Genomic DNA, 19,073 nt, shown 5'->3' on the forward strand with positions numbered 1-19,073 from the left:
TTCCACACTCAAGACTGGCTCTTCCTCAATCCTAGATGTTATTCCTACTTGCCCAGTACACGAAATCACAGCTTGCCTATCCTCATCAACATTTAACAATTCCTCAAAATATTCCCTCCAACTTCCCGATACCTCCAACTCGCCATCTAACAATTCCCTTCTCCTATATCTCCTTATATCTGGTTTCAATCGTAATGAGTTATTTATGCAGATATAAATTAGGACAGACACGCACAGGTAAGTGGTATTGCATTATTTACTGTGGGTAAAATCATGGTATTCTTCCAGAATGGTTGGTAATATACTGTTGTGGATAAAATACCTTGATAATTCGCTCGTTCACGAAGATTCACTTGTAACATTTAATTTTAATGACCGCGGTTAATGATGTATCACGGTAGAGAGACATGCTGACGATAATTCTTTGATAGGGTCGCGGAATTTGCGTTTCAGCCTGTTGAACCCATTGTCTCAACAATTTCCTTAATAACCATCTTAAAGAGGTTGAATCCCTACCACTACTGTCGTCTGTGGTTAAATAAGACCACATGCTAGAATTAAGGTTATTTACACGCATTTCTACATTTCATTTTAGCATGATCTCGCACTGGTAACTCCTCTCTGCTAACTTTCTCCCAGCTGGGGCACTCCACCCCCTGGGCAATATATATGCTGACTGAGCGTCTAGAAATAATGCTGGCTTGGTCATATTCTTAAATCAATGAATCAAAGTTTTCCTTGACTAAGACAGATTACTAACCTAATTTATTTTACTAGCTACATAAGTAAAGTAAGAGCTTATTAGCTACCTTATCTACAACGTCAAAATAGTCCTGATGAAGTTGTCATACAGGCTACTAGGCGGGAAACGAAGTGGTATCTCTACACATATGCTGATATGTAACTGTATGTGTGTATACCTGAATAAACTTAGTCTCGTTCATAGCCTTGTCTAGTGTTGTATAATTTGCACGTCCTTTATTTCTATTTTGGAGAGGAGTGAGGTTACAGCTTCTTCCCCGTCTTGTTGGAGGTTAATTCTGCCACACAACCCACCAAGACAGCAAAACAAACGGTTTCATCCACCAAGAGAGTACAAACTAACGTTGTCATCCACCAAGAGAGTACAAACTAACGTTGTCATCCACCAAGAGAGTACAAACTAACGTTGTCATCCACCAAGAGAGTACAAACTAACGTTGTCATCCACCAAGAGAGTACAAACTAACGTTGTCATCCACCAAGAGAGTACAAACTAACGTTGTCATCCACCAAGAGAGTACAAACTAACGTTGTCATCCACCAAGAGATTACAAACTAAAGTTGTCATCCACCAAGAGAGTACAAACTAACGTTGTCATCCACCAAGAGAGTACAAACTAACGTTGTCATCCACCAAGAGAGTACAAACTAACGTTGTCATCCACCAAGAGAGTACAAACTAACGTTGTCATTCACCAAGACAGTAAAAACTAACGTTGTCATCCACCAAGACAGTACAAACTAACGTTGTCATCCACCAAGACAGTACAAACTAAGGATGTCATCCACCAAGACAGTACAAATTTACGTTGTCACCCACCAAGACAGTACAAACTAACGTTGTCATCCACCAAGACAGTACAAACTAAGGTTGTCATCCATCAAGACAGTACAAACTAACGTTGTCATCCACCAAGAGAGTACAAACTAACGTTGTCATCCACCAAGACAGTAAAAACTAACGATTTCATCCACCAACACAGTACAAACTAACGTTGTCATCCACCAAGACAGTACAAACTAACGTTGTCATCCACCAACACAGTGCAAACTAACGTTGTCATCCACCAAGACAGTACAAACTAACGATTTCATCCACCAACACAGTACAAACTAACGTTGTCATCCACCAAGACAGTACAAACTAACGTTGTCATCCACCAAGAGAGTACAAACTATCGTTGTCATCCACCAAGACAGTACAAACTAACGTTGTCATCCACCAACACAGTACAAACTAACGTTGTCATCCACCAAGACAGTACAAACTAACGTTGTCATCCACCAACACAGTACAAACTAACGTTGTCATCCACCAAGACAGTACAAACTAACGTTGTCATCCACCAAGAGAGTACAAACTAACGTTGTCATCCACCAAGACAGTAAAAACTAACGTTGTCATTCACCAAGACAGTACAAACTAACGTTGTCATCCACCAAGACAGTACAAACTAAGGATGTCATCCACCAAGACAGTACAAATTTACGTTGTCATCCACCAAGACAGTACAAACTAACGTTGTCATCCACCAAGACAGTACAAACTAAGGTTGTCATCCACCAAGACAGTACAAACTAACGTTGTCATCCACCAAGACAGTACAAATTAAGGTTGTCATCCATCAAGACAGTACAAACTAACGTTGTCATCCACCAAGAGAGTACAAACTAACGTTGTCATCCACCAAGACAGTAAAAACTAACGATTTCATCCACCAGCACAGTACAAACTAACGTTGTCATCCACCAAGACAGTACAAACTAACGTTGTCATCCACCAACACAGTGCAAACTAACGTTGTCATCCACCAAGACAGTACAAACTAACGATTTCATCCACCAACACAGTACAAACTAACGTTGTCATCCACCAAGACAGTACAAACTAACGTTGTCATCCACCAAGAGAGTACAAGCTAACGTTGTCATCCACCAAGACAGTACAAACTAACGTTGTCATCCACCAACACAGTACAAACTAACGTTGTCATCCACCAAGAGAGTACAAACTAACGTTGTCATCCACCAAGACAGTACAAACTAACGTTGTCATCCACCAAGACAGTACAAACTAACGTTGTCATCCACCAAGAGAGTACAAACTAACGTTGTCATCCACTAAGACAGTACAAACTAACGTTGTCATCCACCAACACAGTACAAACTAACGTTGTCATCCACCAAGACAGTACAAACTAACATTGTCATCCACCAACACAGTACAAACTAACGTTGTCATCCACCAAGACAGTACAAACTAACGTTGTCATCCACCAAGACAGTACAAACTAACGTTGTCATCCACCAAGACAGTACAAACTAAGGTTGTCATCCACCAAGAGAGTACAAACTAACGTTGTCATCCACCAAGACAGCACAAACTAACGTTGTCATCCACCAAGAGAGTACAAACTAACGTTGTCATCCACCAAGAGAGTACAAACTAACGTTGTCATCCACCAACACAGTACAAACTAACGTTGTCATCCACCAAGAGAGTACAAACTAACGTTGTCATCCACCAAGAGAGTACAAACTAACGTTGTCATCCACCAAGACAGTACAAACTAATGTTGTCATCCACCAACACAGTACAAACTAACGTTGTCATCCACCAAGACAGTACAAACTAACGTTGTCATCCACCAAGACAGTACAAACTATCGTTGTCATCCGACAACACAGTACAAACTAACGTTGTCATATACCAACACAGTACAAACTAACGTTGTCATCCACCAAGACAGTACAAACTAACGTTGTCATCCACCAAGACAGTACAAACTAACGTTGTCATCCACCAGGACAGTACAAACTAACGTTGTCATCCACCAAGAGAGTACAAACTAATGTTGTCATCCACCAAGAGAGTACAAACTAACGTTGTCATCCACCAAGAGAGTACAAACTAACGTTGTCATCCACCAAGACAGTACAAACTAACGTTGTCATCCACCAAGAGAGTACAAACTAACGTTGTCATCCACCAACACAGTACAAACTAACGTTGTCATCCACCAAGACAGTACAAACTAACGTTGTCATCCACCAAGACAGTACAAACTAACGTTGTCATCCACCAAGACAGTACAAATTTACGTTTTCACTCATGAAGATAGTATAAAGAAACATTTTTTTTCTAACAGGAATATACAGTCACACTTTTCCTCCTACGAGGACGGTACACACTTTTCCTCCTACGAGGACGGTACACACTTTTCTTCCTACGAGGACGGTACACACTTTTCCTCCTACGAGGACGGTACACACTTTTTCCTCCTACGAGGACGGTACACATTTTCCTTCTACGAGGAGAGTACACACTTTTCCTCCTACGAGGACGGTGCACACTTTTCTTCCTACGAGGACAGTACACACTTTTCCTCCTACGAGGACGGTACACACTTTTCCTTCTACGAGGACGGTACTCACAATTTTTCTCCTACGAGGACGGTACACACAATTTTTCTCCTACGAGGACGGTACACACCTTTTCCCCTTCCCAGTTAAAGGATCCAATCAGGTGTTTAACTCACGAGGACGTGGCTCTAACCTATTTCCACCCACCCAGTGGACACACCCACACGTTTCCACCTACCAGAAGGGCACACCCACATGATTCCACCTATCACTAGGGCACGCCCACGTGATTCCACCTACCAGGAGGGCACACCCACATATTTCCATCTACCAGGAGGGCACACCCACATGTTTCCATCTACCAGGAGGGCACACCCACATGATTCCACCTACGAGAAGGACACACCCACATGATTCAACCTACCAGGAGGGCACACCCACATGTTTCCATCTACCAGGAGGGCACATCCACATGTTTCCACCTACCAGGAGGACACACCCACATGATTGCACCTATCAGGAGGGCACACCCACATGTTTCCACCCACCAGGAGGGCACACCCACATATTTCAACCTACGAGAAGGACACACCCACATGATTCCATCTACCAGGAGGGCAAACCCACATGATTCCACCTACCAGGGCACACCCACATGTTTCCATCTACCAGGAGGGCACACCCACATGATTCCACCTACCAGGAGGACACTCCCACATATTTCCACCTGCCATGAGGGAACATCCACATGTTTCCACCAACCAGAAGGGCACACCCACATGTTTCCACCTATCAGGAGGGCACACCCACGTGTTTCCACCTACCTGGAGGACACACCCACAAGTTTCCACCTATCAGGAGGGCACACCCACATGTTTCCACCTACCAGGAGGACACACCCACATGTTTCCACCTACCCGGAGGGCACACCCACATGTTTCCATTTACCAGGAGGGCACATCCACATGTTTCCACTTACCAGGAGGGCACACCCACTTGTTTCCACCTACCAGGAGGGCACACCCACATGTTTCCACTTACCAGGAGGGCACACCCACATGTTTCCACCTACCAGGAGAGTACACCCACATGATTCTACCTTGAAACATAAACACATATGCAGTTTAATGTGATCCTTTATTGAGAACGTTTCACCCACACAGTGGGCTTTTTCAAGTCACACACAGATCTACCTGGGGTGGAAGGTACGTGAGTATTTATAGTCGGGTTCAGAATGTTGAGGTCAGGTGGAGAATGCTGCATCTGATGATCTACCGGGCAGGGTTATAGTCTTGGGTAGCTTGGCAGGGATATTGGACAAGTTGTGAGTAGACCTTTGTAGTGTTCTATGTTCTTATGTGGGACAGCGATGAAGAAGTTTCTTGGCGAGTGGTTCAGCTATGTTATAGAAGCCATTGTTCTGGTTGAAATTGTTGGTTATAGAGATAAGCGATGATTCCAGGATTCTTCGGTATTGAGTGTTGTCTTCTGTGGCGATAAGTCTTGAGTTTCTGTAGTTAATTAAATGGTTGTGTGAATTGCGATGTTGTACACAGGCATTCCTTGTATGGTTAGTCCTGCTTGCGTATTGGTGTTCTGAAATATGTGATTCTACCTACCAGGAGGGCACACCCACATGATTCCACCTACCAAGCGGGCACACCCACATGTTTCCATCTAACAGGAGGGCACACCCACATATTTCCGCCTACCAGGAGGGCACAAACGCATACTTCCGCCTACCAGGACGGCACACCCATATATTCCCGCCAACCAGGAGGGCACACCCACATGTTTCCACCTACCAGGAGGGCACACGAACATGATTCCCGCCAACCAGGAGGGCACACCCACATGTTTCCACCTACCAGGAGGGCACACCCACACATTTCCGCCAACCAGGAGGGCACACCCACATATTTCCGCCTACCAGGACGGCACACCCACATATTCCCCCCAACCAGGAGGGCACACCCACATGATTCCACGTACCAGGAGGGCACACCCACATGTTTCCACCTACAAGGAGGGCACACACACATGTTTCCACCTACCCGGAAGGCAAATTCACATGTTTCCACCTACCCGGAGGGCACACCCACATGTTTCGACCTATCAGGAGGGCACACCCACATGTTTCGACCTATCAGGAGGGAACACCCACGTTTCCACCTCTCAGGAGGGCACACCCACGTTTCCACCTATCAGGAGGACACACCCACATGTTTCGACCTATCAAGAGGGCACACCCACGTTTCCACCTATCAGGAGGGCACATCCACATGTTTCGACCTATCAGGAGGGCACACCCACATGTTTCCATCTATCAGAAGAGCAGACCCACATGTTTCCACCTATCTGGAGGACACACCCACGTGTTTCGACCTATCAGGAGGGCTCACCCACATGTTTCCACCTATCAGGAGGGCACACCTACGTTTCCAACTATCAGGAAGGCACACCCACACGTTTCCAACTATCAGGAGGGCACACCAACATGTTTCCGCCTATCAGGAGGGCACACCCACATGTTTCCACCTATCATGAGGGCACACCCACATGTTTCCACCTATCATGAGGGCACACCCACATGTTTCCACCCATCAGGAGGGCACACCCACGTTTCCACCTATCAGGAGGGCACACCCACATGTTTCCACCTATCATGAGGGCACACCCACATGTTTCCACCTATCAGGAAGGCACACCCACGTTTCCACCTATCAGGAGGGCACATCAACGTTTCCACCTATCAGGAGGGCACACCCACATGTTTCCACCTATCATGAGGGCACACCCACATGTTTCCACCTATCATGAGGGCACACCCACATGTTTCCACCTATCAGGAGGGCACACCCACATGTTTCCACCTATCATGAGGGCACACCCACATGTTTCCACCTATCAGGAGGGCACACCCACATGTTTCCACCAATCAGGAGGGCACACCCACATGTTTCCACCTATCAGGAAGGCACACCCACATGTTTCCACCTATCAGAGGGGCACACCAACATGTTTCCACCTATCAGGAGGGCACACCCACGTTTCCATCTATCAGGAGGGCACACCCACATGTTCCCACCTATCAGGATGGCACATCCACATGTTTCCACCTATCAGGAGGGTAGACCCAGGTTTCCACCTATCAGGAGGGTACACCCACATGTTTCCACCTATCAGGAGGTCAGACCCACATGTTTCCACCTATCAGGAGGGCACACCCACATGTTTCCACCTATCAGGAGGTCAGACCCACATGTTTCCACCTATCAGGAGGGCACACCCACATGTTTCCACCTATCAGGAGGTCAGACCCACATGTTTCCACCTATCAGGAGGGCAGACCCACATGTTTCCACCTATCAGGAGGGCACACCCACGTTTCCACCACCTAAGAGGTTACTACTCACCTGGATCACACGAACTGTTCCACCCAGCAGAGAGCTACAAATTAACATTATCGAAGGTGGAGCAATTAACTTCACTACTTATCCGGAAGATACACACTAATGTTTATACTCACTAGGAAGATGCACACTAATGTTTATACTCACTAGGAAGATGCACACTAATGTTTATACTCACTAGGAAGATGCACACTAATGTTTATACTCACTAGGAAGATGCACACTAATGTTTATACTCACTAGGAAGATGCACACTAATGTTTATACTCACTAGGAAAACGCACACTAATGTTTATACTCACTAGGAAGATGCACACTAATGTTTACACTCACTAGGAAAATGCACACTAATGTTTATACTCACTAGGAAAATGCACACTAATGTTTATACTCACTAGGAAGATGCACACTAATGTTTATACTCACTAGGAAGATGCACACTAATGTTTATGCTCACTAGGAAGATGCACACTAATGTTTATACTCACTAGGAAGATACACACTAATGTTTATACTCACTAGGAAAATGCACACTAATGTTTATACTCACTAAGAAGATGCACACTAATGTTTATACTCACTAGGAAGATGCACACTAATGTTTACACTCACTAGGAAGATACACACTAATGTTTATACTCACTAGGAAGATGCACACTAATGTTTATATTCACTAGGAAGATGCATACTAATGTTTATACTCAATAGGAAGATGCACACTAATGTTTATACTCACTAGGAAGATGCACACTAATGTTTATACTCACTAGGAAGATGCACACTAATGTTTATACTCACTAGGAAGATGCACACTAATGTTTATACTCAATAGGAAGATGCACACTAATGTTTATACTCAATAGGAAGATGCACAATAATGTTTATACTCACTAGGAAGATGCACACTAATGTTTATACTCAATAGGAAGATGCACACTAATGTTTATACTCACTAGGAAGATGCACACTAATGTTTATACTCAATAGGAAGATGCACACTAATGTTTATACTCACTAGGAAGATGCACACTAATGTTTATACTCAATAGGAAGATGCACACTAATGTTTATACTCACTAGGAAGATGCACACTAATGTTTATACTCAATAGGAAGATGCACACTAATGTTTATACTCACTAGGAAGATGCACACTAATGTTTATACTCAATAGGAAGATGCACACTAATGTTTATACTCACTAGGAAGATGCACACTAATGTTTATACTCAATAGGAAGATGCACACTAATGTTTATACTCACTAGGAAGATGCACACTAATGTTTATACTCACTAGGAAGATGCACACTAATGTTTACACTCACTAGGAAGATGCACACTAATGTTTACACTCACTAGGAAGATGCACACTAATGTTTATACTCAATAGGAAGATGCATACTAATGTTTATACTCACTAGGAAGATGCACACTAATGTTTATACTCAATAGGAAGATGCACACTAAAGTTTATACTCAATAGGAAGATGCACACTAATGTTTATACTCACTAGGAAGATGCACACTAATGTTTATACTCAATAGGAAGATGCACACTAATGTTTATACTCACTAGGAAGATGCACACTAATGTTTATACTCACTAGGAAGATGCACACTAATGTTTACACTCACTAGGAAGATGCACACTAATGTTTACACTCACTAGGAAGATGCACACTAATGTTTATACTCTATAGGAAGATGCACACTAATGTTTATACTCACTAGGAAGATGCACACTAATGTTTATACTCAATAGGAAGATGCACACTAATGTTTATACTCACTAGGAAGATGCACACTAATGTTTACACTCACTAGGAAGATGCACACTAATGTTTATACTCACTAGGAAGATGCACACTAATGTTTATGCTCACTAGGAAGATGCACACTGATGTTTATACTCACTAGGAAGATGCACACTAATGTTTACACTCACTAGGAAGATGCACACTAATGTTTATGCTCACTAGGAAGATGCACACTAATGTTTACACTCACTAGGAAGATGCACACTAATATTTATGCTCACTAGGAAGATGCACACTAATGTTTACACTCACTAGGAAGATGCACACTAATGTTTATACTCACTAGGAAGACATACACTAATGTTTACATTCACTAGGAAGATACACACTAATGTTTATACTCACTAAGAAGATGCACACTAATGTTTATACTCACTAGGAAGATGCACACTAATGTTTATGCTCACTAAGAAGATGCACACTAATGTTTATACTCACTAGGAAGATGCACACTAATGTTTATGCTCACTAGGAAGGTGCACACTAATGTTTACACTCACTAGGAAGGTGCACACTAATGTTTATACTCAGTAGGAAGATGCACACTAATGTTTATACTCACTAGGAAAATGCACACTAATGTTTACACTCACTAGGAAGATGCACACTAATGTTTATACTCAGTAGGAAGATGCACACTAATGTTTATACTCACTAGGAAGATACACACTAATGTTTATACTCACTAAGAAGATGCACACTAATGTTTATACTCACTAGGAAGATGCACACTAATGTTTATGCTCACTAGGAAGATGCACACTAATGTTTATGCTCACTAGGAAGATGCACACTAATGTTTATACTCACTAGGAAGATGCACACTAATGTTTATACTCACTAGGAAGATGCACGCTAATGTTTATACTCACTACGAAGATACGCAGTAATGTTTATACTCACTAGGAAGATGTAAACTAACTTTTTCACCCACTAGGAAGAGGTAAACTAACGTTTCTACCCACCAGTAAGATGTTAATTAACTTCTTACTCACTAGGAAGATGTAAACTAACATTTCCATCCACTAGGAAGGTGTAAACTAAAGTTTCCACATACTAGGAAGATGTAAACTAATGTTTGCATCCACTAGGAAGAAGCAAACTAACGTTTAAATCCACTAGGAAGATGTAAACTAACGTTCCCACCCACTAGGAAGATGTAAACTAACGTTTTCACCCACTAGGAAGAGGTAAACTAACGTTTCTACCCAATAGTAAGATTAATTAACTTTCTACCCACTAGGAAGATGTAAACTAAATTTCCACCCACTAGGAAGATGTAAACTAACGTTTCCATCCACTAGGAAGGTGTAAACTAAAGTTTCCACATACTAGGAAGATGTAAACTAACGTTTCCATCCACTAGGAAGATGCAAACTAACGTTTCCACCCATTTGGAAGATATAAACTAATGTTTCCATCCACTAGGAAGATGTTAACTAGCGTTCCCACCCACTATTTATTCATTTATAACGGCACAGAACATACTCAACCCCTGCCAATTTGGATTCAGGAAAACTAAAAGCACTAATGATGCAATTGTAAAAATGCTAGATCTGCTTTACACAGCATTGGAAAATAAGGAATATCCGCTAGGAATTTTTATTGACCTAAGAAAAGCGTTTGACACAGTAGACCACGGCATCCTACTCCACAAACTTGACAATACGGTATACGCCATGCGCTTGCATATTTCAAATCCTACCTTACTAATAGATATCAGTATGTCATCATTAAAGACAGCCTCATCAACACGACCACTTGATACTGGAGTTCCGCAGGGAAGTGTCCTTGGTCCCCTGCTCTTCCTCATTTACATTAATGATCTTCCAAACGTATCCCAACACCTGAAACCCATTCTCTTTGCTGACGACACAACTTACGTCATCTCCCACCCTAATCTTGCCACCCTCAACACCATTGTCAACGAGGAGCTGCTCAAAATTCTGACTTGGATGACAGCCAATAAACTTACACTTAACACTGACAGAACCTACTACATCATGTTTGGTAGCAGAGCAGGTGTTGCGCAACTTAAGGAAGAATTGAGGTTGGCGAATATGGAAATTCGGCGACTGACCGAGGAAAACAAAAAGATTCGGAGTAGTCCTCCTGTTTTGAGTCCTCAGGTCAAGAAGGGAAACTGGTCAGTGGCTGGACAGCAGGGAAAGAAGTTGACGATCAAGAAGACGAATGGAAAGGTAGAAACGATGAAGAAGAAAGAGACTGCCGTGGAAACTGTTGTGGTAACATCCAATACATTCTCAGTGCTACCCGACGAATGTGAGTCGACTACTGGGAACGACACGACGAAAGACATTAAGGAAGGTAAGAATATTGTTGTTGTTGGGGATAGCCAAGTTAGGTATATGGATAGGGCATTCTGCTTGAAGGACAAGAGTAGGAGACAGAGAGTTTGCTTTCCTGGGGCTGGGATGGAGGATATTGTTAGCCGTCTGGATGACATCATGAGAGGTAATGGGAGTAATCCTATTATCCGTCTCAGTGCTGGAGGCAACGATGTTGGCAGACGTAGGAGTGAGGACCTGATTAGCAGGTATAGGTCAGCAATAGAAATAATTAGGAGTAAGGGTGGGAACCCTCTCATATGTGGTATTTTGCCAAGGAGGGGAGTTGGAAATGAATGGTTGTCCAGGGCAATTGGTGTCAATTCCTGGCTGGACAAATACTGTAAGGAAAATGCGGTAACATTCATTGACAACTGGGACCTCTTCTATGGCAGAAATGACATGTATGCTAGGGATGGGGTTCACTTATCTAGGTGTGGGGTGGGAGCACTGGCAACTGCAGTGGAGGGAGCAGTTAGGACTTTAAACTAGGAATAGTCAGTGGTATGGGTTTTGGCAGGAAAACAGTGAAGTCCCAGTGTAGTAATATTACGAGTTCTAGGGGAACTAGTAATAATAAGAACGAGATAGATATTGAAAAGCCAGGGACCTTGGGTGATAAGGGCAGTAATAGGTTTAGTAGAAAAATAGAAATGAGCAGGAAGGGTAAAGAGAAAGGAGAGTCTTTCAATGTTTATTATGCTAATTGCCGTAGTGCTAGGAATAAGATGGACGAGTTGAGATTAGTTGCTAGTGTAGGTAACATTGATGTATTTGCCTTAACTGAGACGTGGTTTAATTCAAAAAGTCGGGACATGCCTGCGGAATGTCATATTCAGGGTTTTAAATTGTTCCAAGAAGATAGAAGTATTGGGAGGGGGGTGGGGTGGCATTGTATGTCCGAGATCGCTTGAACTGTTGCATAAAAACGGGTATTAAGTCTGAAGTAACACATACAGAGTCTGTTTGGATAGAATTTTCAGAGGGGCATGAAAAACTGATTTTAGGAGTGATATACCGTCCCCCAAACTTAGATAGGGACCAAGGGAAACTACTATGGGAGGAAATTGTTAAGGCCACAAGGCACGATAATGTAGTAATTCTAGGAGACTTTAACTTTAGTCATGTTGATTGGAATTTCTTGACTGGGAATTTAGAATCATACGACTTCTTAGAAGTATTTGAGGATTGTTTTTTGAAGCAGTTTGTGACAGAACCTACAAGGGGAAATAACCTGCTTGACTTAGGTATGGCAAACAATGAATCCCTTGTTAATAATTTAGAAATTTCAGAGGAACTGGGTGCTAGCGACCACAAATCAATTAATTACCGCCCAATAAGCCTGACCTCAATTGTAGGCAAATTGCTAGAGTCAATTATAGCTGAGATTATAAGAAGCCATCTCGATAAGAATAGCTTGATTAATGATACTCAGCATGGATTCACAAGAGGCCGGTCTTGTCTAACTAATTTATTAACTTTCTTCAGTAAAGCTTTTGAGGCTGTTGACCACAATAAAGAATTTGATATTATTTACTTAGATTTTAGTAAGGCTTTTGATAGAGTTCCGCACCATAGACTGTTAAAGAAAGTGGCAGCTCATGGCATTGGGGGAAAAGTGCTCTCGTGGATCGAGTCATGGCTCACTGACAGGAAGCAGAGAGTGTCCATAAATGGGGTTAAATCCGAGTGGGGATCTGTAACAAGTGGCGTTCCACAGGGATCAGTCTTGGGCCCGTTGTTGTTTATAATATATATCAATGATCTTGATGAGGGAATTACTAGTGATATGAGCAAATTCGCCGATGACACAAAAATAGGTAGGATAATTGATTCAAACGTAGATGCTATGGAACTTCAGGAGGATTTAAACAAACTCTATTCTTGGTCAGAAAAGTGGCAGATGCAGTTCAATGTAGATAAATGCAAGGTTCTGAAGCTTGGGAGTGCCCATAACCCTAGTACTTATAAGTTAAATGATGTAGAACTTAGCCATACAGATTGCGAAAAGGACTTGGCGGTTATGGTGAGCAGCCACCTTAAACCAAGACAGCAATGCCTAAGCGTACGTAATAAGGCAAATAGATTACTGGGATTTATATCAAGAAGTGTAAGCAACAGAAGTCCAGAGGTCATACTGCAGCTTTATACATCATTAGTAAGGCCTCACCTAGATTATGCAGCTCAGTTCTGGTCTCCGTATTACAAAATGGACATAAATTCGTTAGAAAACATTCAGCGTAGGATGACTAAATTAATACATAGCACTAGAAATCTTCCTTATGAAGAAAGATTGAAGACTCTTAAGTTACATTCACTTGTTAGACGAAGAATGAGGGGAGACCTGATCGAAGTGTATAAGTGGAAGATAGGTATTAATAAAGGGGATATTAATAAGGTCTTGAGGATGTCTCTCCAAGAGAGAACCCGCAGTAATGGATTTAAATTAGATAAGTTTAGATTTAGAAAGGACATAGGAAAGTATTGGTTTGGAAATAGGGTAGTTGATGAGTGAAACAGTCTACCTAGTTGGGTTATTGAGGCTGGGACTTTGGGTAGTTTCAAATCTAGGTTGGATAAGTACATGAGTGGGAGGGGTTGGATTTGAGTGGGACTTTCACATCAGAGCTTATTTCTTGGGTGGCATTGAAAATTGGGTTGGGCAAATGTTTTGTTAGTGGGATGAATTGTAAAGGACCTGCCTAGTATGGGTCAGCAGGCCTCCTGCAGTGTTCCTCCTTTCTTATGTTCTTATGTTCTTATGTTCTTAAAATTAAGATCGACAACACTCTAATTGCCAGACATAATGAGGGCAAATTCCTAGGTCTATACCTCGACAACAACCTAAATTTCAGCACCCATATCCAACACATAACAAAAAAAAGTATCCAAAACGGTGGGGATCCTCTCCAAGATACGATATTACGTGCCGCAAACTGCCCTTCTCACACTATACCATTCACTCATTTATCCATACCTCACCTATGCTATCTGTGCTTGGGGATCAACTGCAGCAACACATCTAAAGCCAATAATAACCCAACAAAAAGCTGCAGTAAGAATAATCACTAAATCCCATCCCTGGCAACACCCCCAGCCCCCCACTCTTCATAGATCTAAACTTATTCCCTGTTCAGTACATTCACACTTACTACTGTGCAATCTACATCTACAGGACCTTAAATTCCAATATTAACCTTGACCTAAAGCGCTTTCTTGATAGTTGTGACAGGACCCACAGGCATAACACCAGATACAAACATCTCTATGACATTCTCTGTGCCCGACTAAACCTTTACAAAAAATCAATGTGTGTCAAAGGGCCTAAAATCTGGAACACCCTACCTGAAAACTCCAGAACAGCACACACATTCATCACTTTCGAAACTACAGTTAGAAAACATCTTATCTCCCTGATACACCCCGACAACTAAATACATGTAAACCACCTGGTGGTTTACACTTACACTCACTCACCCATTGACTATAAACACAGAAATACGAATCTTAATCTTAATCATAAGATTGCCTATGATACTCCAACATAGACACTATGTATTGTGCCAAAACAAAAGCATTCACATTGCTAAACTCACAAACTATAATGTAGTCACTTAACTTGAATACCCTAATCTGTAATAATTTAAAGTTTAGAATTAATCTAAGTCTGCCTGAAATGCCTAGCCATGCTAGGTGTCCTAGTGGCCCCCTCTGTAATTAATATTTTAAAACATGTAAACCACACAATATTCAAAATCTGTAAACCCCGCATTGTAATCCTTATAGAGAATATACTTGATTGATTGATTGATTGATTGATTGACTAGGAAGATGTAAACTAACGTTTTCACCCACTAGGAAGAGGTATACTAACATTTCTTCCCACTAGTAAGACGTTAATTAACTTTCTACCCACTAGGAAAATGTAAACTAACTTTCCACCCACTAGGAAGATGTAAACTAACGTTTCCATGCACTAGGAATGTGTAAACTAAAGTTTCCACATACTAGGAAGATGTAAACTAACGTTTCCATGCACTAGGAATGTGTAAACTAAAGTTTCCACATACTAGGAAGATGTAAACTAACGTTTCCATGCACTAGGAATGTGTAAACTAAAGTTTCCACATACTAGGAAGATGTAAACTAACGTTTCCATCCACAAGGAAGATGCAAACTAACGTTTCCATTCACTAGGAAGATGTAAACTAACGTTCCCACCCACTTGGGAGATGTAAACTAACGTTTCCATTCACTAGGAATATGTAAACTAACATTTTCACACACTACAAAGAGGTAAACTAACGTTTTCACCTACTAGTAAGATGTAAACTAACTTTCCGCCCACTAGGAAGATGTAAACTAACTTTCCACCTACTTGGAAGATGTAAACTAACGTTTCCATCCACTAGGAAGGTGTAAATTAGGAAGCTGTAAACTAACGTTTCCATCCACTAGGAAGAGGTAAACTAACGTTTCCACTTACTAGGAAGATGTAAACTAACGTTTATACCCAGTAGTAAGATATAAACTAACGTTTCCACCCACTAGGAAGATGTAAACTAATGTTTCCTCCCACTAGGAAGATGTAAACTAACGTTTTCAATCACTAGGAAGGTGTAAACTTATTTTTCCACCCATTAGGAAGAAGTAAACTAAGGTTTCCATTCACTAGGAGTATGTAAAGTAACGTTTTCGTTCACTAGGAAGATGTAAACTAACGTTTCCATCCACTAGGAAGATGTAAACTAACGTTTCCATCCACTAGGAAGGTACATTCATCTGGATTTCCTTCCGACGACGTTTATGCTGCCAGCGGATTACAACCTCTTCGTGGAGGAGTTTCGACGGAACCCAAACACCACCTGGATTCTTAAGCCAGCCAGCCGTTCCCAGGGCGTTGGTGAGTTACTAGTTATGAGACTTGTGGAACACATAGTTGTAGTTGTGGAGAAGACAGTGACTAAGGGTTTCTGTATCAGGGTACAATGGATTAAGTGGGAATAGTAATAGCGGTGGTAACAGATGGGCATTAGTGGTGGTGGTTGCGATTATAACTGATGGTGGCTGAGAATATAAGGAAAAGTGATTGTTGCACTGATTGTGATGCTGGATAGTAGTGTAGATGTATTTTGGTATATAAAAATAAACTGTGAAATAGAGGTAGTGATTATTGTGTGAGGAGCAACGATGGAGGGGAAGGATTACTTAATAACGTTGCATTGCTTTTCATTCGTAGACTTTAGGTTTAACATATGTATACATTTGAGTAACTTCATGATGACATATTTAATCTTTCTTTTTTTTGTGCAGGCATCTTCCTGGTAAACAAATTGGCTCAGATTAAGAAGTGGTCGCGGGACACCAAGAGTTCGTTTAACCCAGCGCTGGTCAAGGACACTTACGTTATTTCTCGCTATATTGAGAACCCTCTCCTAATTGGTGGCAAGAAATTCGATTTGAGAATGTGAGTGAGGTCGCCATACATACTATACATACCACACGAACACAGGAATACTAACAGGGTAATGAATTACTTTTACTAGGGAATAAGTGAAAATTTTTTTATGATCGCAGGTAATAAATAATAATAATAATAATAATAATAATAATAATAATAATAATAATAATAATAATAATAATAATAATAATAATAATAATGTGAGAAATTACCTTTGCGAAATTCATTTACGTATAGGTAATATGGGTTCAGGATACAACTAAGGTAACCATTACTTACCACTTTTTGTTGCACCTCTGAGGTAAGTGGGACTTAAGACACTTTAGGTTGCAGGAAACTGCCTCCCTCGACGTCCACAACCCTCCAACCACTCTCACAAGAGAGGGACCTAAAATTAGTTAATTACATTTAAGCAACCAGTAGTTCTGGCAAAAATTATTTGGGTGTGGACTGTATGTTTTTTTTTCTTGTGACTAACTGAAAATTGTGGGAGGGTTTGATACAGTTAATTTCAGTTCTATGGTGAACATACAAAATTCCTGTTATTAACTAACCAATCTGGACCACCGGTAGAACACATCCTAACGTTACCTAGTCAGTAAGAAATACGATGGCCAAAGCAATTTACTGTACAAAAGATGAACATTACTTATCAAAAGGCGTGTTGAAGGAAGCCACCGGTGTCTTGCAGTATTTCACTATTTATCCACTATATTTCAGTGGTTTCACCAATATTTTCTTCCCCGTCCGCAGTGTAGAGCGTCACCGCATTTTGTTTTCTGGTCATCCGAGGCCGTTTCACTCCAATTTATCCTGGATGAAGACTGATACCATTAGCCGATTACTGGGAACACCTTTCACCACATTTCCATAATGGCGTCTCTCCCCTCCGCCCTTCTCTCTCGTCTGCTAGTTTCTTTTTCACTCGTAAATTAATTTTAAACCAACAGCAATACAATTTACACTTATTTTCACTATAGAAATTTATACACTATAAATTTGGGAATTTTTTTTTCACAAATAATAATAAAAATATGATAATAATAATAATAATAATAATAATAATAATAATAATAATAATAATAATAATATCTTCATTCTACAAGTATATGATACAACTTATACAGACCATAACTGACATCAGTGACATACTATATAGAAAGCCCCTGGATATGCAGAGCATTTGTGCCCCCAGGATGGGGCACACACCAGTCGACTAACACCCAAGTACCTACTTACTGCAAGGTGAACAGGGGCAGTAGATGTCTTAAGGAAACAAGCCCACTGTTTGCACCCATACTGGGGCTCGAACCACGGACACAGTGTGTGAGTTGAGTGCACTACCAACTTTATGTTATTTTAAATGAAATGTTTGAAAATTTCTTGAGCATCTGTGAAAGAACTGAATATTTTAATAATTTCACATTAAGTATACAATGGAAAATATGGGAAAATTTTGCTGACACGGTTTGTACATGCTCCTGATGACCCACCTGACGACCCACCTGACGACCTACCTGACTACCCACCTGACGACTCACCTGACGACTCGCCTGACGACCCACCTGATGACCCATCTGACGACCCACCTGACGACCCACCTGACGACCCACCTGATGACCCACCTGACGACCCACCTAATGACCCACCTGACAGTGTGACGGTAAACTCAGCAACTTTTGTTAATCTCACTCTGTTTATTGGCTTACATGGTTTCTTCGTATATGCCAGAATTCCGTAATCCACGAGATGATGCTAAGCTATCTTATTAATTTTTCTGAGGAATTTTACTAAGTTCTATGTAAAAGAAAATGACACATGAGGGTTTCCTCGCAAGATACCATCAGACGAGGTGAAGTTGTTCTCTCTAAACAATAGAATTTAAAATTATTGTTTAAAACTGAAACGA

At 41.4% G+C, this 19,073-nt stretch overlaps 1 protein-coding gene across 1 annotated transcript in view; it reads left to right on the forward strand.

Moving 5' to 3' along the window:
• Positions 1-19,073, forward strand: part of TTLL1B (Tubulin tyrosine ligase-like 1B) — a 155,647-nt gene that overhangs the window by 111,366 nt on the left and 25,208 nt on the right. Inside the window, exons 4-5 of the mRNA XM_070089004.1 lie at positions 16,472-16,606; positions 17,017-17,170. Of these exons, the coding sequence (XP_069945105.1) occupies positions 16,472-16,606; positions 17,017-17,170 (289 nt within the window). The remainder of the gene's footprint in view (positions 1-16,471; positions 16,607-17,016; positions 17,171-19,073) is intronic.

Source organism: Cherax quadricarinatus, chromosome 27 (genome assembly GCF_038502225.1).
Source record: "Cherax quadricarinatus isolate ZL_2023a chromosome 27, ASM3850222v1, whole genome shotgun sequence".
NCBI classification, from domain to species: domain Eukaryota; kingdom Metazoa; phylum Arthropoda; class Malacostraca; order Decapoda; family Parastacidae; genus Cherax; species Cherax quadricarinatus.